This window comes from Rattus rattus, chromosome 1 (genome assembly GCF_011064425.1).
Source record: "Rattus rattus isolate New Zealand chromosome 1, Rrattus_CSIRO_v1, whole genome shotgun sequence".
In the NCBI taxonomy this organism is placed as follows: domain Eukaryota; kingdom Metazoa; phylum Chordata; class Mammalia; order Rodentia; family Muridae; genus Rattus; species Rattus rattus.
The window spans coordinates 14,952,794-14,978,698 of NC_046154.1; the positions used below are offsets into that span (position 1 = coordinate 14,952,794).

The 25,905-nt window shown below is 42.6% G+C and overlaps 1 protein-coding gene and 1 pseudogene across 2 annotated transcripts in view; one reads left to right on the forward strand and one right to left on the reverse strand.

Moving 5' to 3' along the window:
- The first annotated feature begins 1,047 nt into the window (after nt 1-1,047).
- Prdm2 (PR/SET domain 2) overlaps nt 1,048-25,905 on the forward strand; it is a 105,447-nt gene continuing 80,589 nt past the window's right edge. For both annotated transcript variants that reach the window (XM_032895066.1, XM_032895061.1), the window contains exons 1-2: nt 1,048-1,138; nt 19,514-19,587. In XM_032895066.1, the coding sequence (XP_032750957.1) occupies nt 19,579-19,587 (9 nt within the window). In that variant the 5' untranslated portion in view covers nt 1,048-1,138; nt 19,514-19,578. The remainder of the gene's footprint in view (nt 1,139-19,513; nt 19,588-25,905) is intronic.
- LOC116890599 lies at nt 8,774-8,922 on the reverse strand (annotated as a pseudogene).

Here is a 25,905-nt window from a genome sequence, read left to right on the forward strand (position 1 = left end):
AACGACAGGTACATTTGATCAACTTGTCTGGTCTTTCCAAAGTTTCGGAGACACATTTGGACATAATACATTATCTATTACTCTTTAGATCCTTTTCACAGAGGACTAATATGGCCCACTACATTTAGATTTTTTTTTTCCCTTTCTTCTCGGAGGATAGCTTTATCCTGAAATACTCATGGCTTTAGTTGCCATCTAGATGTGACAACTGTAATTTTCTTCTCTCCTCAACTTCAGATTGATCGGCCACTGTGCTCCTGTCAAACCTCTTCTCTGGGATGTCAGAAGTGAGTTCAACATAACCTATCTCCACCATATACCATTGCTCACTTGTTTGTAAATAGTGAATCAGTTCCCAAGGGCAAGGTGAAGGCCGTGCTCTGCCCCACAGAGCCCTGGCACTGACCTAGGCCCATGGCTGACAATTGGCAAATGCCTCTTGGTAAGGATGAACACAGCCATACAGTTGTACTGCTTTGCTCAAGTCTCGCTCTGTGTGTGTGTGTGTGTGTGTGTGTGTCTGTGTGTGTGTGTGTTTGTGTGTCTGCACTGCCTTTGCACACAATCTAAGTAGACTATTTGCCTGACAGAGGTATAGTGGCCTTCAAAGTGGAGAGGTATAGTGGCCTTCAAAGTGGATTATGCTCGTTTTGCTTGAAACAAGGTCTCAAGGTGTGGTTCTGCCTCTCCTCGAATTTACTATATAGATTTGCCTGCTTCTGCCTCGAGTTTGAGGATTAAAGTGTACGCTACCATGCCAGTCAGTCCAGATCGGCAGAAGGGGGGTGGATTCGTTGAGGAAAATATGAGTTCCTCAGTCATAACTCTATAGTGGTCAGGCCGTCCAGGCAATGGCGACACGGGCTTCCTTTCGAGGGAAAGCTCTGGGACGAGTGGAGAACCAGTGATTGACAGAGAGGGCGACACAAGTCCGTCAGGGTCACGCCCGGCCGTCGTGTTAAGCTCCTTGGGGGTCGCAGGCCACGAGCTACGCGCGGGGTCGGTGTCGGGGTTGCGGGTGCCGTGTCGACGTCACTTCCGGCCGAAGCCAAGATGGCGGCGGCGCGGCCGCGGGCGCCAGGGCGACGGCGGCGGCTGAGGCTCTGGGCTCGCTGAAGCGTTGGCACGTCGCGCTCTGGTGAGGAGCCGCGGAGCCGGGGCGGGCGGGCCTCCGGGAATGTCCCTTGGTGTCAGTGAGGAGTGTGGCCACCGCGGCGGGGGCGACAGGGCCGGGCGCTAAGGGGACTGCGGGGCGGGCTAACGCGCCCCCTTCGAGCTTCCTCCGAACCGCCAGGAACCGGTGGCTAGCGCTGGCGGGCGCCGACGAGAGGCGGCGCGAAGGCTCCCGCCCCGCGACTCTTAAGTCCCTGCGGCCAAGTTTGGGGTCCGATTTCTGGCGACGCGGCGGACTCGGGGTGCGCGGCTGCGGGGTCGGCGGGGAGCGCACGTGGGCCCCGGGCGGTCCCCATCCGCAGGGCTGCGCTGATCTCTGCTCTTTTGTGTCCCAGCTGAGTGTCTGAGCGCATCCGCATCCTCGACTTGGTTCTGTGCCTCGAGCCTTTGTGTTTCCCCGTATAGTTTCCCTGTGCTCTAAACCTGGCAATGGTTTCCCCGAGTGTTCTCCACCGACCCACTGGTGCATATGTGCATGTGTCACAGGTGTGCACTAACATACATATGACTGGTTTTGATTAGTTAAAAGATCCGTCTACTATGTCTCCGAGGGTGACAAGTGAGACACGCAATACACCTAACAGGTCAGTGTTCTTCCACGGTCCACGCGTGAAGCACCCGCCCACGGCCTGGGACCGTTAGGTCGGGCCTCGAGCTGGGGAAACAATCCCACAGATAGCCGGGAAGTCCCGTTGCCCCTTACTACCCAGCTGGAATTTGCACCTAGAGAAATGGGGTTCCCCCACCCCCATGTTTCGTGTATTGAGGATTTGGGTGTATTTGACACATGAACTGCCTTTTGCGGAATTTCAGTTCCTTGCCCCTAGGACCCTTTTATCAAACCCGGGAACGTTTGTTTCTAGTACAAAATGTCCCCAGAACATGACTAAAATGTGTCTTAAAGTTTTTTGTTTACTTCAGGATTATTCTTTAAAGTCATATGTACAGCAAAGGCAACCCCCCCACCTCCAATGGTTCTTTTTAACCTACAATAGCACAGACTACAGTTTGATCTTTCCTGCCCATGGTGGTATTAGAAAAAAGGGTTTAGAAGTTTGCATCTAGATATTCGGAGGAGGAACCGAGAGACATTATTATGCTGTTTTCTTTTTCTGTAGAGTTCTGTTTTTTGAGGTTGCATGCAGTTGCCACCCTCCAAGCTTCCTTACAAGCACTTTATTTGGTAAAAAATTCTTTTTCTTGAGAAATCTCAGCCTAGCTTTGAAGACCTTCAGAGATCATTTAATAAGCCCCCTTTATTTCAAGACACGGGGATAGAACTGTAAACCCATTGTTGGAAGCAACAGTCAGTTGCGTTTGGTGTAATTTCAGGGCTCCCCCTCCCCCCTCTTTAAAACCATTGATGCATTTAAAAAGTCTTAGAACCAGGGATATAATGGTAACGTTCAATGAATGTTTGCTGTTTGTCGATGGAAGAGTTGGCTTCATTGAGGGTTAAGGGATTTTTTTTTTTCTGTACAGTGCTCCAGATAATAAGGTGTAACTTTGTAATAATGTGTTAGCTCTGTAAGCACAAAACAGCAAAATAGTCTCCACTGCAGGACAGTTGAAAAACAGAAAAGCACAAAGAAGGAATAGAAACTGGCCATAAACTTCCGCCTCCACAGATAGCCATTGTTAACATTGTAGCAGATTGTCACTAGTCCCTCAGGGTGTGCCTGCGAGTGTTTCTTTATTCACATATATTTATTTATAGAAGCATCCACTTCTGTATAATAGTTTATACAGAATTGGTATGTTGTGTGTATTGATGTAGCTTGTCTTCCACTATGCTGTTGTGTGTGTCTGTCTTTAACTGCTCTTTCAATGGCCGTCTAATATGTGGATGGATTCATCAACCAGTCCCACATTGATCTGTAAAGATTCTAAAGCCTTTTCACTAAATTTCGGAAGTTTTCTCCCCCCCTCTATGATGAATTTTAAAATTCTGCACTTATTTAAGATGTGAGGACTGGGAAATGTGCTTTTGTAGTGTCTGACCGTATATGATTTTGTTTCAGCTACCTTGCTAAGGAGTAACCTCCCTGTTTTCTCTGTGGTTGTCTGTAGCTCACACACATCTGCACCCAGTTTCTTTTGATGATTATTTCACATTGGCTATTTATTTATTCATGGGGATTTTTTTTTCCAGAATGCTGATATCTTTTCAAGTTTAGATCTGACTTAGAACCTTTCAGGGGTCTGTCAATTCACAGTTTCCAGGGTGGAGAGCACTACGGATGGTTTGCTATTTTCATGTCTTCTGACTAGCTTCATGTTAGTCCTAATATATGTAAAGGGGGAAACCCTACAGCAAACCTGCAGCTCTCACTGGGATGCTCCGTAGTGAGAGCGAGCGCATGGGCCCTTGAGGGGTATGCCAGACTTGCATGCAGAGAGCATCTACAGGGAATCCTGGGTACAAAGGGCATGTTACCTGCTGAGCATGACTTCTGCTGCTGCCGCCGTGCACTTAGTGCTTCACCGTTTGTATGCTGCCTATCAGCAGTTACAGTGTTTGGTATGAGGCCTGGTGTCATGTCCTAGTGCTTGCCTTTTGAAGTGAGACATTTTTAGTTAGAGCTATAAAAATGATTTTCTTAGAGCAGGTCGGGGAAAACTACCCCGTCTCTAGGGGTAGCATATTGAGTTACAAAAAACGTTGTTTCTCAGCTACTGTACTGTTGTTATTTCGGCCGGATTAGTCTTTGTGGGGGTGTCACTCTTGTCCATGGTGGAATGCTTAGCAGTTCCCCCACCCCACAAGATGCCCATGGTCCTTCCTTTAGTTGTGACAAGCTGTGAAGTCACCAGACATTGCCATCAGGAAGGACACAATTGTATGATTCTAAACTACCTCATTAAATGAAACTTCCTTTGTTGGGTGGTTGAATCACAGAAGCAGCCGTGGTGTCTCAAAGAACTCCAAGGATAGCTGCTATTGGTTAGACTTTGAAGAAGGGAAGGCTCTTCCCATCCAGATGTCTTCTAGCTTTTGCTGTGATTATAGAGTAACTCTGTAGTTGAACATTGGCGTCATTTTATGGGAAGAAACATGGTAGTGTGAGATAGCCTGGAGATTATGAAGTTTTTATGACATGGGATCAGCATTCCCCCTGTGCAGATTAAATTATTATAAAATTTAAATAAATTTGCATAGAGGCATTGCATGATTTAAGCATTTGGTCCATTATGCTGAATAGCACAGAAATAATTCTTCTAGAAAATAAGACTTGAAGCAACTCCTTGAAGATTGGCTAAACTGTACTTTTCTACCTTTTTTTCCTCCCTTTTTAAAACAAGCAAGCAAAAAATCCCCAAAAGAACCAGTTGGGGTTGTGCACCGAAGCTTGTCCAAAGGAAAGCAGGCGTTTGAAATGCTTACTTCAATGTATCTTTGTAGAAAACATGTCATTAAAGTACCTGGGGAAGAAAATATGTTTCCTAATCTTTATTTGTAATTATTGTAAGTAAAGATTGTATGAGTTGTGGCTCTTATCTGTTTATTTATTTATTTCTTTTGGCTGTGAAATAATATTGAGAATGCACCATTAAATACAATATGTGAAAAAAAAATCTGCTATTGGAGCCATATTTGGTAACAAGTGGTTTTTCTTAATTACAGGAATATCTGAATGATCTCAGTACAATGAAGGAATGCCTTTTCCTTTCTACCCTGCCTCCTTGAAGCATGCATTAGAGTCGTTGTATGTAGTAAACCTGGTAATTGCAATGATAAAAGCATGTGTTTTTCCCCCTAATTCTGTGTAGTACTTATTTTTTTTTTTTTTTTGGTTCTTTTTTTCGGAGCTGGGGACCGAACCCAGGGCCTTGCGCCTGCTAGGCAAGCGCTCTACCACTGAGCTAAATCCCCAACCCCTGTGTAGTACTTATTAATGACCTCTTGGTTCATGTCCTACTTGTACTGTGTTCTCATTTACCAGCCCCTTAGAACATAAAAAAAGTTTCACTGAATTTATCTATATTTTTTAGCTATTTTGATGAAAAGAATATTTTGTAGCCCTTGCAACAAATTATATGTTAGGCTTTGCTTTGAAAGAGCTGAATTATTCCTTGGCACAGCTTGTCTGAAATGTGTAAAGTTAAGTGGAAGTGTTAGCTTGATTGCTGTGGGCAGCCCATCTGGAAATTGGTAAAACCTACATATTTTATATGTACTTACATGCAATTTTTCTAAGACTTTATTAAACTCTCATGGGAAATTTAAATGATGCGTTCAAAATTTGAAAAGGACTGTGAGATTTCCCCAAACATGTATATATTTCAGCATGAATCCTGTGTATTTTTCAAGCCCTTATTCAGATGATATATATATATATATATATATATATATATATATATATATGAATGATGTGGACCTCAGACAGATGATGTATATTAAGTCTAAAAATGACATTCAGATTGATTCTCTGACTTAAAGACTTTACCATAGTTCAGCAAATGTGGCTTTAAGATAATATTTGCAAGTAGAAGTTTTGAAGAGGAAGCTCCTGGGGTGAATTTAGATGTGTAATTCTGTTAGAAGACATGGAGGTACTGTTTGCATATAGGCCTGTGTTATCTGGCAGAACCCTGTGTCAGCATACAGAACGACAGGACCACAGGACCACATAGCTGAGTGTGTGTGGTGGTGGTGTGTGACAGGGATGTAGGTAGCATCTCTTCTGACCTCTTAATGTTTACAAACTGGGGACAGATACTACTCTTTCCATTCACTGGGGTGTTTTGAGCTGACAAGGTAAAGAATGTGCAAGCAAGGCCAGCAAGATAGTTTAGCATGTTAAGGCTCTCCAGGATCCAACAGTAGGAAAGGGAGTACCCAGGAGTTGTCCCTTTGACCTGTGGTGCCTTCACATATATGCACACATGCACTATATGATTTAAGAAAGTTTTAAAAATGCAAGTAGTTTAATGTTTTTGAAAAACTAACATTTTTCTTCGATATTTCCAGTGCAGCAGGTCTTGAGAGAGAACGTAACTTGTTGAGAGAATTGTCCTTAGGTCTCACTGGGATGTTTCCCCTGTGTATAGTGTGAGTCAGTTCCATGCTTACCACAGAGTCAAATCCTGCATCTACTTACTGTAGACATATTCCCCCCGCAGTCCTCCTCCTTTAGTGAGACTAAAAGTGTCTGCATCTCCATCTCTGACGTCCATGCCAGTCTGTGAGGGGACCAGTTTCCCCCTTTGACTGATGTAACTTTCTTTGGGAATGTTTGCCTTCCAAGCAAGGCAGTGAATAGCATGCCTCCTCTGTCCTGACTTCCCTCAGTGATGGAGTGTGAGCTGTAAGGTGGCATGGACCTTTTCCACCCCAAGTTAGTTTGGTTAGTAGAAAGCAGTCTAGGACACTTACCACAAGGTCAAGCTCAGATTTAACCTGGAACCCAAAGCCTCCTAAAACTGTCCCTACCTGTTTTGTTCTTGTTTTCTAGACCCCTGAATCAGGGATACTATTTTATTGAAAATATCCCGACCAATATCAAGAGATTTTTTTTCATGTTTTTATCATAAATTCATAGACATTTACTTTTATGTTGAATTGAGAATTACAAATACATTATTTTGAAGAAATGTATCTTTCTTAAAAACAGTAACAGCAACAACGATACATTTAAAGCCTTTTTAAGCTCCAGAGCTGTGTACACACTTTGCAAACAGTAGTTACTGCTACTGTTTTTTTTTTTTTTTTTGGAGCTGGGGACCAAACCCAGGGCCTTGGGCATGCTAGGCAAGCGCTCTACCACTGAGCTAAATCCCAACCCCACTGCTACTGTTTTTAAGTGGTCTTGAGAACAATTGTTACACATTTATAGTGTAAACCTTAAACCTCACGTTATACAAGTTAACTCCCATTCCAAATAAAAGAAATCCAGTCAACTAAAGTGGTAGGTGAATCTTGATGTCCATGTGGCCAGTGCCTTGACCAAGCACTGTACTAGCTGTGATGTGTCTGGTGTCAGTCACAGTGCTCAGCTGCTCACCTATAGTAAGGAAGCCATTGTAGCTATGAGTTGTCTTACATTCTCCAATGTATAGGACAAACATGAAGCGCTGCATGTCGCTTTTAAAGCATGACCAAATGAAACGAATGGGAATCCTAGGGTGAAAACTTGGATTTGGGTGACATGCTCACCATGTCTATGTTGCCGTAGCTTGTTTTGTTTTTCAGGAAACTCTTAAGCAAGAGTCTGGATATTTTTCAGAGTTTGACCACAATAAGTAGTGCTGTTTTGGGAACTCTGACGGGAAAAGGTCACTCAAAGTGATCAACTGGAATGAGCAATCACATCGTTCCTCCCTTTAGACGTTCTTTTTAAGGCTCGTATTTTGAGGGTGTAGTGAAAAATTGATTTTACTCCCTTTTCCTTTTTTTTTTTTTTTTTTTTAAAAACTTCTTGGTTCTTGGTGAATTTTACATCATGTATCCCAGTCTCCTCATACCCGCTCTCTACCCTCGCAATGCCCGTCCCAACAGAGGGAAAAAAGTTGCATTATGGAGGCTGTAGTGTGTCACAGTTGTGTCCCACGGTATACTCCTTGGTGCACACTTCTTTGCTTGCACATGTTCACTGTAATAACTTGTACAAGGTCTCTAACTTGTGCTACTCTTTGACTGGAACCCTACTGTTGGATATCCTGTTGTTGCCCTGTGTCATGGAGATTGTGTAGTTTGGGATCTGTGGGACTGGCCCCTTCGTGCCCTCTGAAATTCATCCATGGGATAGATGTTGGGGTGGGGCAGTTCAAAGCCCTGGATCTGGGCCTGATAGGTATCTGAGCTGGTCAGCCCCCCAGCTCTCCTGCTCGTATGCCCTCATGCCTTTGGGTCTAGGTCACCAGCAACACCTCCTTACTCCCAACCAGGGCCAGCTCTACCTGCTGCCTGGCGAGGAGAGGGCCCACTCTCCTGCGTGTTACAGTTGGTGAGGGACATGGTCAGTTCTCCCACTCTCAGGACCCTGGGACCAGCTCTCCTGCCTGCCATAGATTGCAAGGGATGAGGGAAGAGGGTGGTAACAGATTCCTGCTGCTTCAGGGCCATGGACCCAGGCATGGTCCCTCCAGTGGCAGAACAGACTAGGACCCCACCATGGTCCCAGGTAGCATCACCAGCTATTCATATCAGGTACCTTCAAGTCTCTAGGTCTGCCTCTCTTCACTGTGCCCACATCATTCTGTTTCTTTTTCTCTTCCATTTCCCCACCACTTACTTGCTCCTCTTACTGGTGCCTGGGGTTATCTCAGGGGTGCCCTGGCTTATGAATTATGGTGCTGGGCAGGGGTCATGTTAGGTGTAGTGCCCAACTGGTGGTTGTTTTAGGCTCCCTGTCTAGGCCCCATGGTGCTGGTCTGGTGATCATCTTGGGTTCATTCCTCACCCTGCCCACCTGAGTGACTCCATGCCTAGTGACCTCAAGTGACCCCATGTGAGGGTCGTCTGTCTTGGGCTCATTCCCACCTAGGGCCTCAGACCCAGGCAGAGTTTTTCTAGTCTGTGCCTTGCTCCCCGTTCTGGGAGCCATAAAGGTCTGCCGTGCTGGACTGGTGGTCCTCTCAGGCTTGCCTATTTTCAAGGAATGTTAGTCTACTAATCATTTAGATATTCATTAGTCAGAACACTGAGGGTGGACATAGCCTTCACTGAGCGTAGACACAGCCTCTGTCCTGTCTACCCCTAACCTGTATAGCATAAAGCAGCACACCTGCAAGGCTTGTAGGGGCAGGCACTTCCTTTTCTATTAATGGATGCTGGGAACTTTTCCCCCTTCACAGTGCTGGGATTGAACCCAGTATTTTACTCTTCCTAGGTAAGCACTCTAACACTGAGCTACACCCCCAGCTTGAGATAATATGTTGTGAAGGATTTCCCATTGTTTTTATATTTATTTATTGTGTGTGTGTGTGTGTGCATATTTACACTCCTGGGTGCATCCAAGTGGGCACAGGTGGAAGTTAGAGGACGACTCTGGTGTTGATCCTCACCTTCCACCTTGCCTGAAGTTGTGAGCTCCCGGGGACCCATTCCATCTCCACTGGCCATTTCTGTGTAGAAGTGTGGGGATTACTGCTATTTTACCCAGCTTTTATATGGGTTCTGGGAGTTCAAACTCAGGTTCTCACACTCACATGACAAATACATATGTTACTTATTTGAGCCATTTCCTCCGCCCACTTTCTTTTTTGAGAGAGGTCTCTCGCTTCCCAAGCTTGCTGATGGACTTAGAGTGGTTGGCTGGCAAGGACGTAGTATCCTTCTGTGTCAGCACTGGATTACATGCATGTGTACTGTGGCACCGAGCTTTTCTTTTTAAACAAGGGTGCTAGTGATTGAACTCAGGTCCTCAGGCGGATGCAGCCACAAGCACTTTTTCAATTGAGTTATTTACCCAGCCCATTTTGTTTTAAGGCAGTGGCTCTCAACTTTCCTAATGTGACCCTTTAGTGTTGTGGTGACCCCAACCTAAAGTTACATTTGCTGCTACTTCATAACTGTAGTCGTCAAGTAATATCTGTGTTTCCATGGTCTTAGGTGACCCCTGTGAAAGGGTCATTCAGTCCTCAAGGGGTTGTGACCCACAGAGTAAGAACCACTGTTTTAAAGTTAAAAAAAAAAAATCCATTTGGTTGAAAACCCCTGGGTGCCTGCTGTCTAAGTGCAGATTTATAGTACTTTCCTATGGTATCACTGGTCTCTGATTTGACATTTTAATATGATGGTGTTTAATTGCTTAAGGCCCTCTAGAGCCATGGGCTGTTGACCTCAGAGCTCTCTAACTTACATAACTTACATATTTTAAGCAGAACTCTTTTTTTTTTTTAAAGATTTATTTATTTTATTTATAGATGGTTGCAAGCCACCATGTGGTTGCTGGGATTTGAACTCAGGACCTCTGGAAGAGCAGTCAGTGCTCTTAACCACTGAGCCATCTCTCCAGCCCTTAAGCAGAACTCTTAATCAGCCCCATTTTGTGTCAATAGCTCTAGGAATAGAAGACCTGGTTTCAGTGTGTTACGTGGGAACAGTTTTGTCAGCATCCGTAGCACCCCATTCCCCTCCCAGGTCCCCATTCCTTATTTAGGTTTGTGTCACAGAATACTTGGTGCTGTGCATTTTCAGGAACCTAGGCCCCGGGGCAGTTGTACTGGTGTCTGGGCTATGAGATGGAAATTAGTTTGCTCAAGTGGGAGGACACTTGAAGGTTGTTTGTGAGCAGCCTGTTCACTGTGCCTCTTCAAGTGATCTGTAGGCCGAGCAAGTGATTTACTGGTGTCTCTATGATATACTCTGTCACCTCTGTCCTTGGGATCGGGTGGAAGCCATTCTGGGGGATGAGAGACAGAGGTTTCAGCAGAGGCCACACCCTGTGAGTCAGCTTTTGCTCAATCTTCCTGCTTTCATGATCTACACACAGACATACAACTCTCCCTGATCTTACAGTGGTACATTTCAGTATTGTTCTTGCTACACTTTATGTAACCCAAAATACTGTCTCCATTTTCTTTTTCTTTTTTGGAAATGCTGTACAACTTTGCTCATGCTGTGCATGCAAACATGCCACTGACAAGCCACTCATATAATTTGTATCTTCAAGAAAAACTTAGAGCTTTGTGTTTTAGGGCAAAACTAGGTAATTTATGAAATTATGTTATTTTGGGAAAAGGAAAATAGACTCATTTTTCTCTGAGCAAGTTCCTCAGCAGGAGTAGTATGAGCAGAGTTCCAACACTGTGGCCGGGTAGTGCCACCCTCCTGGTAGGGATTCTGCTAATTCTGACAGTGTTTATAAGTTAATAACACTTATTTTTGAGAAGTTAGCATGGTTCTAATATTTTCATTTTTAAGTTTTTGGTCAGAGTAAATCACAGTAAATCTGCATAGCTAAAGGCTTCCTCTCCATAGATTTGTTACTGTACTGCTCATTTGCCGAGATTGCGTTGTAGTGATTAGACTTTTTATTATGGAGACTTATGAGACTCCTTTACAAAGTGCCATTTTCAAACCTTTCCCTGTGCCACCTTGTCTGTGTGTGTTGGTCTAACTCGAACACAGTGTGCTGGTTCCTTGGGCCTTATCTGTCTTTATTTGCATTTTGATCTAACGCTAGCTCAGCATTCTGGTTCCCGTGCTTATGTCTGTTTTATTCTTTGCCCGTGAGCTTCCAGAGTCGTACAAGCCAAGTAATCATCTACATGGTACACGTGTGGGAAAAATGACTTTTAGGCCAGAGAGACGGCTTAGCAAGTAAGAGCATTTGCCATCATCTTGGGCGACTAAAGTTTGGTCCCTGAAACTTTCTGGAAGGAGAGAATCTGCAGGTTGTCCTCTGACCCCTACACACAGTGTCAGGCACACATCTACATAGTACATACATATGCATGCACTAAATTAATATAATTTAAAATGAACAGTTTGAAGTTAATTACAGTATTTTTCAAATAAGAACAGAAGATTTCCAAACTGGTCTTAAAAATAACCGAGTGATTTATAGTTGAATGTATTAAATATTTTCATTGTTCTTCCTTTCTTCTAGATGTAAACTGATACTTTAAGAATAATTGCTTTTCCTGTAGCTTTGTAAAAGTCCCAAGTTTGTCCTGTGCAGAAAGACAGCATAACCAGTCACATCTGTTGGATTTGTGCTTGTATGTCTTCCCCTAGCTTAGTCTGATTTCAGAGGATGGTGAGTGGATATGTGACTGGGCACTCAGGGTCAAGAGAGCCAATTATCTCTACGTTTTCAGGTCTTTGGAGCATGTTTCCAGATGTTCAGATTGTTTTGATACTGAGAAATCAGTAATTTTTCATTGTTTTTTCGATAATCAAGTTGCCCTTATATCAATAAGTTAATATTGTTCCAGAATTTGAAAACAGTATCTTTGGAAAGTACAGCTGAATGTGGCCAAGTTCCTAGACTTTGCCTAGCATGGCAAAGCCCTGAATTTTGTCCCTAGCACTCTATAAACTAGTCATGGCAGCACACTCCTGTAATCCAACACTCAGAAGTCAGCATTAGGAGGATCAGAACTTCTTTTTAAATAGTGTCTCCTGTAGCCTAGGCTAGACACTATTTTTAAAAAAGGTTGCTGGAGAAAAGGGTTAGTGATCAAGATTTGCATTTAGAGAGGACCCAAATTTGGCTTATAGCCATCCCTAACTCTAGTTTTAAGGGATCTAACATGCTTTTCTGATCTCTATGAGCACTAGATACCTACATGACACACACACACACACACACACACACACACACACACCCACCTTCAGATAGAACAGCATGTGGTTAGACCTTCAGAAAGCTAAGGTAGCGTTGAAGCTTGTGTCACTTCAAGGATCTGTGCTATTTGTGAATAACTGAGGACTGAGATTCACAGGTTCGAAGCTTATGTGTCTGCCTACTGTACTTTTTCTATTATTTCAGTATCTACTAGTAATAGAAAATCAGAATCACTAAATTTTTAGTACTAAAGCAGAGAGTGCCGGCCTGGAGAGGTACTCAGCAGTTGAGTTCTTGCCAAGGACTGAAGTTTGGTTCTCAGTACTCACGTGGCAGCTCACAACCGACTGTGACTCTGCGTGTAGTCCAGTGCCTGCTTCTGACTTCTGTGGCCACCAGCAGTCATGGGGTACACATAGGTGAAACATTCGCATATATAAGTAAATCTTAAAACAATATAAAAAACATTTGCTGGGATGGTTTTGATGATATATGTGAGAAGATTCTTCTCAGCACTGATAGGATCCATTGTGCATCTCTCGTGGATAACTTTGGCTTTGAGATGCCATACATTAGCTAAGTGGGAATGTGGAAGTGATGTTGTCCCAGTCGGTGTTAACTCAGAGTACTGCCAGGGCCTTAGGGCTTTTGAGCAGTGCTGGTGGACCGTAAGAAGGTTACTTCAGAGTACCGTTTGGAGTGTGCCGTTGTTATAGGTAGCTCATGTGGTCCTGTTATCTAGACACATGGTTACTGCAGACCCTTATTCTGAGCCCTGAGCGTGTTTAGTTTTCTTCAGTTGTGAAAATGATTGAGGCGCTGCTGGCATTGATGGCCTACGGTAGTGCTAAATACCCATAGTAAAAGACACAGTCTCAGGCTAGGGGCTGTTCAGTTCAGTACACAGTTTCCCGTTGTTGTTGTTGTTGTTGTTACAGATAGGGGCTTGCTAGGTTGTTCAAGCTTGTCTTGAACTCCTAGACTCAAGAGTGATCTTGCTACCTGGCTTCCTGAGTAGCTGGGGTGACAGGCACACGCTATCATACATGGCTTTACTTTAGCATACTTTAATAAAGAATTTAGCCTTAAAAATGAAGAAGACTGGGGTGATGCCTCAGGGGATAAAAGCACTTTCTGCAAAAGTGTAAAGGCTGGAGTTCAGATTCCCAGCACCATATAAAACAGCGACTTGCCTCTCTGTAATCTCAGTGCCTGGGACGAGGTAGCAGGATCCCAGGGCAGGCCAGCTGCTCAGACTAACTGAATTACCAAGGTCTGGGCCCAGGGAGAGAGAGATCTGCACTTAGTAAATAAAGCGGGGAGCCATTGCGGAAGGCACCATATGTCAACCTACTGACCTCCATGTGCATGTTCACACACGTTTACAAGACACTTGCACACTGGTGTGCTCCTCACATGTGAACATGCCCATGCACACCCTTATATGCATACCCTTATAAGCACTATACATGTACACATGCTAAAAATCAGCTAAGAACTCCTTTGGTTTTGTAATAGCTCTGTTATTCTGGAATATTCTTTAAAGGTACATTTATTTATTGTATTTGTGAACATTTATGTATGGGTGCATGCATCCTGCATCTCCCCGTCCTCTGCTCTCCCCTCACCCCCTGGTGTCTGTGTAGGTCAAAACAAATGAGAGGATTGGTTCTTTCTGTTCACGTGTGTTCTGGGGGTTGAACTCAGGCTATCAGCATGACGGCTAGTGCCTTTACCTACAAAGATGTGTTTTAGTGGTTAGGATTAGAGGTGACAGAAGAAGGAGCAGTGGGCATGACTGTGGAGTGAACTTTTAAAAGGTGTTAAGCCAGTGATGTGGTTCACACCTTTAGCCCTAGCACTTGGGAGGCAGAGGCAGGCAGAGCTGAGTTTGAGGCTAGCTTGGTCTACAAAGTGAGCTCCAGGACAGCCAGAGCTAACTCTGTCTTGAAAAACCATTTTCTCCAACAAGAAATGATGAATGGGCTTTGTTTGGACATGAAGGGAGGTACGGGAAGTCCTAGGCTGTGCTTCAGAGTGTACCAACTCAAGTTACATAGTGTGTACCAACTCAAGTTACATAGTGCGTACCAACTCAAGTTACATAGTGCGTACCAACTCAAGTTACATAGTACGTACCAACTCAAGTTACATAGTGCGTACCAACTCAAGTTACATAGTGCGTACCAACTCAAGTTACATAGTGCGTACCAACTCAAGTTACATAGTGCGTACCAACTCAAGTTACATAGAGCGTACCAACTCAAGTTACATAGAGTGTACCAACTCAAGTTACAGAGTGCGTACCAACTCAAGTTACATAGTGTGTACCAACTCAAGTTACATAGTGTGTACCAACTCAAGTTACATAGTGTGTACCAACTCAAGTTACATAGTGTGTACCAACTCAAGTTACATAGTGTGTACCAACTCAAGTTACATAGAGTGTACCAACTCAAGTTACATAGAGTGTACCAACTCAAGTTACATAGAGTGTACCAACTCAAGTTACATAGTGTGTACCAACTCAAGTTACATAGTGTGTACCAACTCAAGTTACATAGTGTGTACCAACTCAAGTTACATAGTGTGTACCAACTCAAGTTACATAGTGCGTACCAACTCAAGTTACATAGTGCGTACCAACTCAAGTTACATAGTGTGTACCAGCTCAAGTTACATAGTGCATACCAACTCAAGTTACATAGTGCGTACCAACTCAAGTTACATAGTGTGTACCAACTCAAGTTACATAGTAGGTTTTTTTTAATTAGAAAAAGTTATTACTTATCAAGCTAATGCTTCAAAAAAGAAATGTTTTCCACACTGTACTGTTTTATCTGCCCAGTGTCAGATGACAGATAATTCTGCTATTTGAATTGTGCCTGTGGGTTAGCAACTACAAAGGTAAGGAAAAGGAAAGAAGACAGATGTGAAATAAAGAGGAAAACCAACTGCAACTCAGACAAGGGGAGGGCAGCACCCCTACAAGCAGCAGCCATATTCTCCCTTCAAGTCGTCCCCACTTGCCTTTTCTTTCATAATTCATCTCTAAGCGGGCAGCTAAAGTTATGGGCCCTAGTTTGTAAGCCTATCCAGGATAAGTCACTGCTTCCTTTCACACCATGCCAACTAGCATTCCCACTGTCTCTTTTGCCTCTGACATCGCCACCTGCACGCTGTGCACCTTGGTGTAGACTTCAAGCTCACATTCTGGGTCTCTGGTGCTCTTCCTCTTTCTTCCCATGCTTTCTCGGGGCACAGCTCTTCTTCCTGTCTCTAGAGCAGTGTCTGGATTGGCAAGTGTGGAGATAGGCAGAGTTGGTGATCCAAACCTCTCTTTGCTTTTCTGTTTTTTTTTTTTTTTTTTTTTTTAGGAGCTGGGGACCGAACCCAGGGCCTTTTGCGCTTCAAGCATTCTACCACCGAGTTAAATCCCCAACCCCTCTTTGCTTTTCTGCATAGCACTTTCTCCACGTTTAGGTATTTTCTGATTGTGGGCCCCTTCCCTAGAGGTCAGGGATTCCTGTTTGTGGCCCACGAGCAGAGCCTAACACATTAGTACTCGGGATGGGAGGAGTAGAGGGCAGTAGAAGGGCACTTACTCTCTTGTGTGGAATGAAGCGCTGCCTAGTTTCTGGAATGTAAAGTAAAGCCCATGAAGGTCATTCATCGGTGTGGCTTCTCTTGACAAAGTGCAATGTTCAGAACTGATAAATCTTTAGGAGAGTTAGTGTGTTAGTTGTTGCTGCTGCTGCAGGCTGAGGGCACACACTCTAAGATTTATTTATTTCATTTTCTGTAGACGAGTGTTTGGCCTGCATGTATGTCTGTGTACATACATGCATGTGTATGTATGTGCATGTCTGGTTGCCTACAGAGGTCAGAAGAGGGTGTTGAATATCTTAGGTCTGGAGTTACAGAAGGTTGCGAGCCACTTTTAGTCTAGGGAATGGAACCTGGATCCTTTGCAAGAGCAACAAGTGCTCTTAACCTCTGAGCCATCATCTCTCAGTCCATAAATGCTCTTGAACATACAATTCAATCGAGTCAGTTACACAATACATGACTAGCCCGGTAAAACTGTCAAATTACAGCAACATCAACCCAAACAAAGTCAAACAGTGGCATCACACCATTAACTAAGAGCAAGAAGCAGGTTTAGACACCATGGCCAAGGTTTTCAGTCTGCCTGGAGCTAAAGATGTCAGTGCTTTTCTCAAAACAAGCTAAGCGTGTGACGATAGCACAGGCCTGCTGTCCCTGGAAGAACTGATAGTTACAGTGATGCCAGGGAGTCTTAGGACAATGAAAAATGACAGAGGAAATCAGCACAGGAGTCTTAGCTTCCAAATAGCTTTCAGCAGAATACTGTATTTTGTTGCAGATTTCTGTCGTTTTTCAAAGATGTTCATGTGGCAGAATTTATTAAGTCACATGTGAAAGCTTGAAGAAGAAAGAGAAACTGGAGCCTGCCACACAGGCCTAGAGGACTTGATAGTAGCCAGTGAACACTGTGGGGTCAGGTATGCATATCTACGAGACCACAGACCTTAGGACTTCTTCACAGCCCAGAGCCACATTCAAATAGGATAACAGGTTAAGTCTCAGGCAATGGGTAGGGGCAGTTGTGTCCTGGGGAAGGCCATATTAAATATCTATGAGAAAGATGCTCAGTGTTAAACTTTAAAACAGCAGTTCTAGGGGGTTGGGGATTTAGCTCAGTGGTAGAGCGCTTGCCTAGCAAGCGCGAGGCCCTGGGTTCGGTCCCCAGCTCCTAAAAAAAAAGAAAAGAAAAAAAAAAAATCCACGTAAAACAGCAGTTCTCTCAACCTGTGAGTTATGACCCCTTGGAGGGAGGTTGAATGACCCTTTCCCATGGGTTGCCCAAGACTATAGGAAAACGTAGATATTTGCAAAATGATTCATAACAGCATCAAAATTACAGTTATTAAGTAGTAACAGGAATAATTTTATGATTGGAGTCACCAGACAGGAGGAACTATATTAAAGGGTTACAGCATCAGGAAAGTTGAAAACCACTTATTTAAAGGGACAGACTCCATGGGTGGCTCTTGAATTACCTTGACATTTTATCTGTCGAATATACTAAGAGTTTATATTGGCTTAACCAGAACTGACCTATGTAACCAGATGGCATGCTGTGGAGTACCTTCCTCAGGCTCAGTACACATAAAAATTAGTCCAGATAAGCATGTCCAGATTTAAGTATAATGTCTCACTTGTTAAAAGCCATCCATCAGGTGAGCATGGTTCTCAATAGCTCAGAGAAAGAACAGAAAGACATTGCCCCTTAGAACCAGCTAAGAATATAGCTTATTGGGTTGGGGATTTAGCTCAGTGGTAGAGCGCTTGCAAGGCCCTGGGTTCGATCCCCAGCTCCGAAAAAAAGAAAAGGAAAAAAAAAAAAAAAGAATATAGCTTATCAAAGCCCCTTCTGATGGGACAGGCATGTATTCTTCCAGTCTAAAATGTGTATCATTACATCACATGCCCCTTGTATTATTTATAGTCACATCGGATAGTTACCATGTAGGTGGTGTCTTGTAGATCAAGGAACTAAATGAAAAAATGGGAGAATTATATTGCATGGTCTCTTAAACTTCATGGTATGTTATATGTGCTTACTGGAGACATTTACAATGCTACAGTGGAGAGTCTACTGAATTGTTATGATTTGCATCTAAGAATCATAAATTCACTTTAAGAATATGTTATATCTTTATATTTTTAATTAACTTATTTTTATGGTTTGGATGCTGTATCATATAACTTAGGATAACCTTGAACTCCTGATTTTCCTGCCTTAACTTCTCAAATGCTGGGATTACAGGCATGAACCTTCATGGCATACGTTATATGGAAAGAAAGGACCATCTACATTGACTTTTTGTAAAAAAAAGATTTATTTATTTTATGTTTATGAATGCTCTTTTTGCATGTATACCTGTGTGCCGGAAGAGGACATTAGATCCAACTACAGATGGTTGTGAGCCGCCATGTGGTTGCTAGGAATCTAACTCAGATCCTCTGATAGAGCAGTCAGTGCTCTTAACCTCTGAGCCATCTCTCTAGCCCTGCATTGACTTTAAAGATAGCAGAGTTACATAGCTTAGGCTGGCCTTGAACTCTTGACTCTTCCTGTCTCTACCTAAGTGCTGGAATCACAATGTGACACCATACCTCTCCAGTAAGTTATTATTTAGAAATGAAGACAGTGACATACTACTTAAGGGTGTGTTCTGACAATGTGTTATTGGGCAGTTTTGTTTCTGAATGTCATATGCACTGGGACACCACTGCTGGGCCCAGTGCTATACCATGAGACAACGAAACAGCCTCCCGGGATCCTCACTGTATGTGTGGTCAGTGGTTGACTGCATTAGTGTTCTGCGGTACATGACTATGCCATGTATATTTACAAGAAGAACTTTTGTTGTCACATCTTTGACTATGTCAAATGTACACTGTAGAGATATAATCGTAGCTCTTTTAGGGTTTTGTTCATTTGTTTTTGGTTTGGTACATATCAATTTTTTGTTCTCTGAACTTTTTATTTTATAATTTTCTGAGATTAAAAGCCTTTGCACGGCACTGTCTGCTTTCTGTTCTTCCCTTTGAAGAGAATTTCATGTGACTCTTTTTAGTCAATCCACCTTACTGCTTCAAGAGCTTGAAAAACAGTAATGGAGTCTAATTGTGTTTGCATGCAGCAATCCTGAAAGCAAAGAGGGATATCTGCATGGCGCACCACTTACTCCTTCAGGTTTTGTGTTTCTGACTATTAACACGGCTAATTTATTTCTCCTAAGGAGCGATACAATTCTTAACTAAAAGTATGATGTCATCCTGATGCTGCTGCTTTGATTATAGAGCACAGTGAAATTCTAGTCCGGTTTAGTGAGCTGGGTGTTTATTGATGGGATGAATCTGAGCGGTTAGCTGTCCGTGTGGACTGAGGCTGACTGGCACGGATGCTTGATAAGCAGCCTGTGGAGCACGTTCTATAGCTCGTATGTGGTTTTTAATCACTGTGAACTTACAGGCAGGCGGATATTACAATTGTCTGTTTTTCTTTTTAGGGCTCATGTAATCAAAGAAGTTTCTTTGTTGTGTGTATCTTCACAGAACACAACAGGAATTGAAAATGCATCAGGTGAGTTTAAAAATAAAAATTTATACAAATTCATGACCTAGATGTTAGGCAAGCTATTGATTTTTAAAGCTAGCACCACACTCCCTCCCTCCCTCCTTCCTCTTGAATGTTTGCTTTTGTTTCCTAACACCATTCTCCGTCCGTCGTTGCTTTCATAGCGTGAGTTGTATGTGGTGTAGCTGTGCACTGATTGATGTGGGTTGGTGTTTCTTTGGGTCCTCAGGGAGACCAACTTAGGAACTTTACCTCAGACTTTTTTTCTGGAGCTGAGGACTGAACCCAGGGCCTTGCACTTGCTCTACCACTGAGCTAAATCCCCAACCCCAGACCTTCTTTTTTAACCCCTTCTCTGCTGCACTCAGAATTAGGGTTTTGTTCATTTGTTTTTGGTTTGGTACATATCAATCTTTTGTTCTCTGAACTTTTTATTTTATAATTTTCTGAGATTAAAAATCATTTTTAGAGACACTACTGCTCAAATAAACTTTCAAGTATCTTGCTCTTGAAAGCCCTCTGTATAAAGAAGAGGATGCAGATACTGAAATAGAAGATATTTTCTTTTGCAGGAGGATGTGTGATTACTGGGAGATTAAACTATTCTGCTATGGGATATTTCTGTAACCTCAAGGGTGATCCAATAATTGGTATTAGCTATGCAATTTTAATGCATTCTGTAGCAATTTCCTTACTTTTGTCTTATTCTCACAGTTACAGACATTTGTGGCTGCCAGAAACCATCTCCTAACAGTTTTTGTAAGCACTTTTTTTTTTTTTTTTGCACTGAGCATTTTTTAATCCCAGCTCTTGGGAGGTAGAGGCAGTTGAATCTCTGTGAATTTGAGACCAGCCTGGTCTACAGAGCTAGTTCCAGGACAGCCAGAGCTACAGAATAGAGAGACCCTGTCTCAAAACAAAAACAAAAACAGAAAACAAAAAACATATCACTGTCAGAAATATTATCCTAAAATTTTTCATAAGCAAATTTTTTAAAGAGGTGAAAAACAAAAGTATAAAGTATGTATTTTTTCACTTAATAGCTTAAAACATTTAAGACTTGAAAACATTTTATATCTTTTAAAAAAAATTTATTTATTTATTTATTTAATATATGTGAGTACTCTGTTTCAGACACACCCGAAAAGGGCATCAGATCCCATTACAGATGGTTATGAGCCACCATGTGGTTGCTGGGACTTGAACTCAGGATCTTTGAAGAACAGTCAGTGCTCTTAACTGCTGAGCCATCTCTCCAGCCCAACATTTTTTATCTTATCAATTGAAACTTTAGACACTTAAAAAGAATCATTTCCAGGTGTTTCTAACTAGAAAGCACAAGTATAATTTCACGAGGTGATGATGTTTAATACATTCTGTCCCATGTTGCATTGGGAGAGGTGAAATTGTTGGAGTGAGTCATTTTGATTTCATTGCTTTCATTATCAAAAATAAGTTTATTTTAATACACAGACTATACCTTATAAACAGGAATCTGGCAAGCACATGGGCACATGGTCTCCATTACAGTAATAGTTGAAGATTTACTGACATACTTCTGAAGGCAGCTTATATTTGAAATGGTGAGGGGTTAGGGAAAAGGCAGGTTGGATTTGGGGGATCATCCATCAGAGGTATATTTCTGTATGTGTTTCATTTATTTTCCTAATGTAGGGTTGACTTTTAATGTGAATCTGGTCACTCAGAGCAGTGGCTTTTCTGCAGTCTGGGGCTTGTTAGAGGAATAGGTTCTGGGTAGAGCGAGGGTGACTTCTCAAAGTGGAGTTTGAATGTGGACTTTGTTCTTGGTGTGCTGTTCTGTGTTCATTTATCTGAGGAGCTGACAGTTAAGCTTAGGCTTAATTGTGCGTTGGTTCTCATGTCCTACTGAGTCTGTAAGATTTCAAGTGTGTTTAGACATTCTTCTTCTGATTATTATTATTTTCTGATACTTTACACTTCTGCTTTAACATACATCTCAGTTGTGTCAAATGAAGAGTGTGCATGCAGTTTCAAAAGAGGTGTAATAATAACCATTTCAGGTTTTCGCTCTTTAGCAATCTCATGTTACTTTCGACAAGTTTTAATTTTAGATTTGTGCAGGGCTTCCTTCGATGCCAAGTGCCAAGGATCAGGAGCAAAGTAGGTGTGCTCTAACGACTAGCACGTTTTTTACTCGGCTGTGTGAAATGGTCTGATAATAAGTAAAGGTTTATTTTGATCATAAAACCATTCCACTTTTTCTTTTAGCACTTTCAGTTAAATTTCTTTATTAAGTTGGAACATTATGTTCATCCACAATTGTTCTTGTAATTAAAAAAAAAAAACCAGAGTAGTTTATAGTTTTTGTTCTGGCATTTATCACTCTTGTTGTCAGTCAGATTGTACTAAAAATCTCCAGATAACTACACAACAGAATCCAGGTGGAAGGAAGTTTGAACTTGAGCAAGACTAACTCATAATTAACATCCTAAAGGTATTGTGTAGGTCGGTGGGATCCCCTCTCTAGGAGATGGTTATGGTCTCTGCTGCACAGTCAGAGCCGTCCTCTGAGGGCTGTGGTCTTAGACACTAGCACAGACTCTTTATTCCCAGCCAGTGAACCAGTTGAGGCACAGGGATGATCTGGATAGGGTCATGTTGCTATGCGAATCCTTTAGGAGGGTTGGTAGCATTCAAAGCGTGCCCATATTGTACACACTACAATACACTACAATTGTGTTGGTGTGATCCAGGTCCCTCCTTGAGAGGTAGCTTGCTAGGCTCTCCCTCTGAAGCTATTCTGGGGCTCCATATACCCTCAGAACATGAGTTCTCTATGGTTGCTCCTCTTCCCTGTTTCTCATTTAGTGCCCACTCTTGCCATGTCTTTTCTCTGGATAGGTAGGTAAGTCCTTGTTCCTCCTCACTTTGGTGCCTAACTGGCAGTCAGAGTCACCTTTGCCCTCATTCTTTATTTTCTCTGTTTTTAGATCATAGTTGTCCTTTGTTTCTTCATTAGCATTCCACACTAATCCTATACAGTCGCTCCTGGACTTACAGTGTGGCTATATCCTACTAAACTCACTGTAAAGCCAAAGCAATTACAACTTTCCCCTTTTGTATCTTAGACTGTTGTAGAGTAGAGATCATCTCTGCGATATTCTCCTGTCGTTAATTAAAATAACGTATTTCTACTCTGCTATATTGATGTTTCTGTTCTTTAAATCTGATGACTTAAAGATCCATTTTGATTTAATGATTTCAAGATTAATAAGTATTTGGGATTATAAATTATGAAGTCAGTTAGACTTTTTTTTTTTTTTTTTTTTTTTTCGGAGCTGGGGACCAAACCCAAGGCCTTGCGTTTGCTAGGCAAGTGCTCTACCACTGAGCTAAATCCCCAACCCCGTCAGCTAGACTTTTATGTCTTTGTAAACTGCCCTTTCTATCTGTAAATAGAAAGTATTTAGAGCTTTAACTTATTTCATACATTTAAAGATATCTATTCTGTTTATATATGTGTGCATGTGTCCGTATGTAGATGACCTTGGAGGCTTTGCAGCTACAGATACTTCTGAGCCTCCTGAGGGGGCACTGGGATCCAGACCCTGCCCTTGAGATTGAGTAGTAAGTGCTCTTGACACTGAGCCCGCTCCAGTCTCTGCTTAGGTTTTCTGGAAGGAGGTGTTTAATGAACATACTTGGATTTTCCTTCTCTTTCTTTGTTTAATACTATAGACTGTGTTTATTCCAGTCATTGTACTTTTAAAGTTTGACACTCTTTCATGTTTTTTTCCTGTTTTCTGTTTTAAGTAATTCCCATCATTTTTGTTCTTGTTAAGATGTAGGGTTGCTGAGCTCTGCCCTCTGTGTTAGTGTTTTTTTTCTGCTATGTTAGTTAAGCTCTTTCTTGTTGTTTGCCTTAGCTTGCCATTGTAGTTGTATGTTTTTTCTGCTTTTCTGTTTTCTGAGTATCTCAGTAATGTTTTACCTCAGCTATTTATCTCTAAGCTTGCATTTTTAAGTTTTTTTTTTTTTTTTTTTTTATTAAATGAGGCTACTATGGCTCATTTTTTTTCCTAGATTTTCACCCCTGCGGTGTGATCTATGTGCCTCACTGTCCCCATTAGACCTGCATCTGTACTCATGGAGATACAGCCATTTGCTGGCTGTGGGGTATTGCAGTGTCCTGGGCTTCCCTTGCTGATAAGTCCTTCCCAGCACGCAGCTGCTGACGAACTTTGTTTCTCTACTGACACGGTGGTGCACTGTCCTGTTCTCTAATGTCCTAGCCATGCGGTCCCACGAGTGCATTCTGTGTTTCTCTTCCCCTGGCTTTGTCCTCCACCCGGCTTGTTGCTGCATTGCTGCTGCATTTCCTTGGCAGAGTTGTCATTGTTGTCGTCATTGTTGTCATCGTTGTTGTCATCGTTGTTGTCATTGTCGTTGATGTTGTTGTTGTCGTTGTTTGAGAGCCTCTGAGTGTGGCCGACTCTGTTCCTGGTATGACTCTACCAGGTGGTTAACGCTGTGGTGACTTCTTGCTTCCATTTTCACTATCTTCTTCCTTTGTTTCTAACCCTAAAAATAGACTGTTTCAGCATATGCTAATTATGTGGCAAAGAAATGTTTATAATTGTAGATATAAATTTAACGTCTCAAATTTAAAAAGACTTCTATAAGGTACTCCTAATTATGATTTAGATCTCAATAAATATTAGCTTAAGAAATTTATATTCTAATAATGGCACTTAAATCTCATTTTAAATCCTGTATTCTGCTAGATAAGTAATAATTTTTATAAACTTCGGTGTGGTTTTTTTGAGAGAAACGATTAGATTATCTGAAAATTGAAAAAAACAACTTGGATTGCATTTCTTTAAGTCACTAGAAGGCTTTGCTTTTTTTGTGTGAACATGGATTATGGTAGATAAGACTTAGGGCAGTTTGACTCGGCCTCAGCTTTGTGGTCTTTTGATTCATTCCCCACGTTCAAGTCTGAGAATCATATATTCCCCCCCCCCCTTCCGTGACCGATTGATTGCTTGGTTTCAGCTTCCTGATGGTAAGGCTGGGCCTGTCTTCCAGTCATGGTAAATAGAGTGGTCAAAGGAAGCCTCTGGGCCTCTGCCTGGGAGGTGGGAGCACTGTAAATTACTGCAGCCACTTCAGCCAGCAGCAGCTACACTGTGGTTCTGCTTTCTACTACCCTGTTGTCCATTTAAAGTCTTTATCATTACCACTGTGTGTGGATGTGGACTGTGTACTTGGGGAGCTTTGGTGGTTAACCCTGAGGAGTCTGTCTTCTTTCCACTGTACTTTCTGGGGTTTGAACTCAGGACATGTTTGCGTGACAAGAGCTTTCCCCTGCTGAGCTGTTTTGCTACTCTCTAATGCCTTCTGTTCACTCTTATTGTGGGTGAGAGCTCAAATCTCTGCTTGTTCTGGTACAGCAACCTCATGGGTTGTGTTGCTGACAGCTTCTCCATGGTCCTTGAGTCCTGGGTGTATATGACAGAAAAGTGATAGAAACTCAGAAAAGGAGCAATCATAGTGTGTTGTTTCTCTTCATGAATAAGCTGGAACTTGGAAAAATGAAGAAGACACTGACCGGCTGGAAGAATGGAGGCCTAGGAGAAGCAGCAGCATGAAAACCTGCCTTGTGATAGACTCTTTGATCTAGACGAGGGAGGACACAGAGGCTATGCCTGGTGTTTGTCAGAGGCCAGGGCAAAATGGCCACCTTTCCTCCCCAACAGAATTATGGGATTTTTGTTTGCTTTTCTTTTTGTCTTTAAAGCACACAAAAGACCAAACAAACTCCATCTGACAATATGTCTGTAGCCTTTGTTTGCTGCCCTTGATTAAAATAGTTTAAATAAAGTATCAATTTAGACCTTGGCTTCAGTGGGGCAGGACCTTAAATGTGTGAGTGTGTGTGTGTGTGTGTGTGTGTGTGTGTGTGTGTGTGTGTGTGTGTGTGTGTGTGTGTGTGTAAGAGATGGGAAGAATGAGTATGTGATTAGTGATCAAACCTAGGGCCTTGTCCATGCTAAACACGAGCTCTCCAGTCAGCCACATCTGCAGCTCATTGTGACTCTTGCTCTTGCTGATATTGATGGGGGACTCGCATGGCCTCCATCAGCCCGTGTGCTGCAGACTGGTCAGACCTGCCCTACCTCATTGGCTCATGGGACACTCACTGCATGTGTGGGTGAGTAGAGATTGTCTTGCCATTTCACACTTTAGGGCAGTGGAGACTGTGGAATGGATAAGAGCATCAGATACTATAGACTTCAAAGTACAGCCGTCTTGTTTGTGGACACCTTACTTCTGGAATTC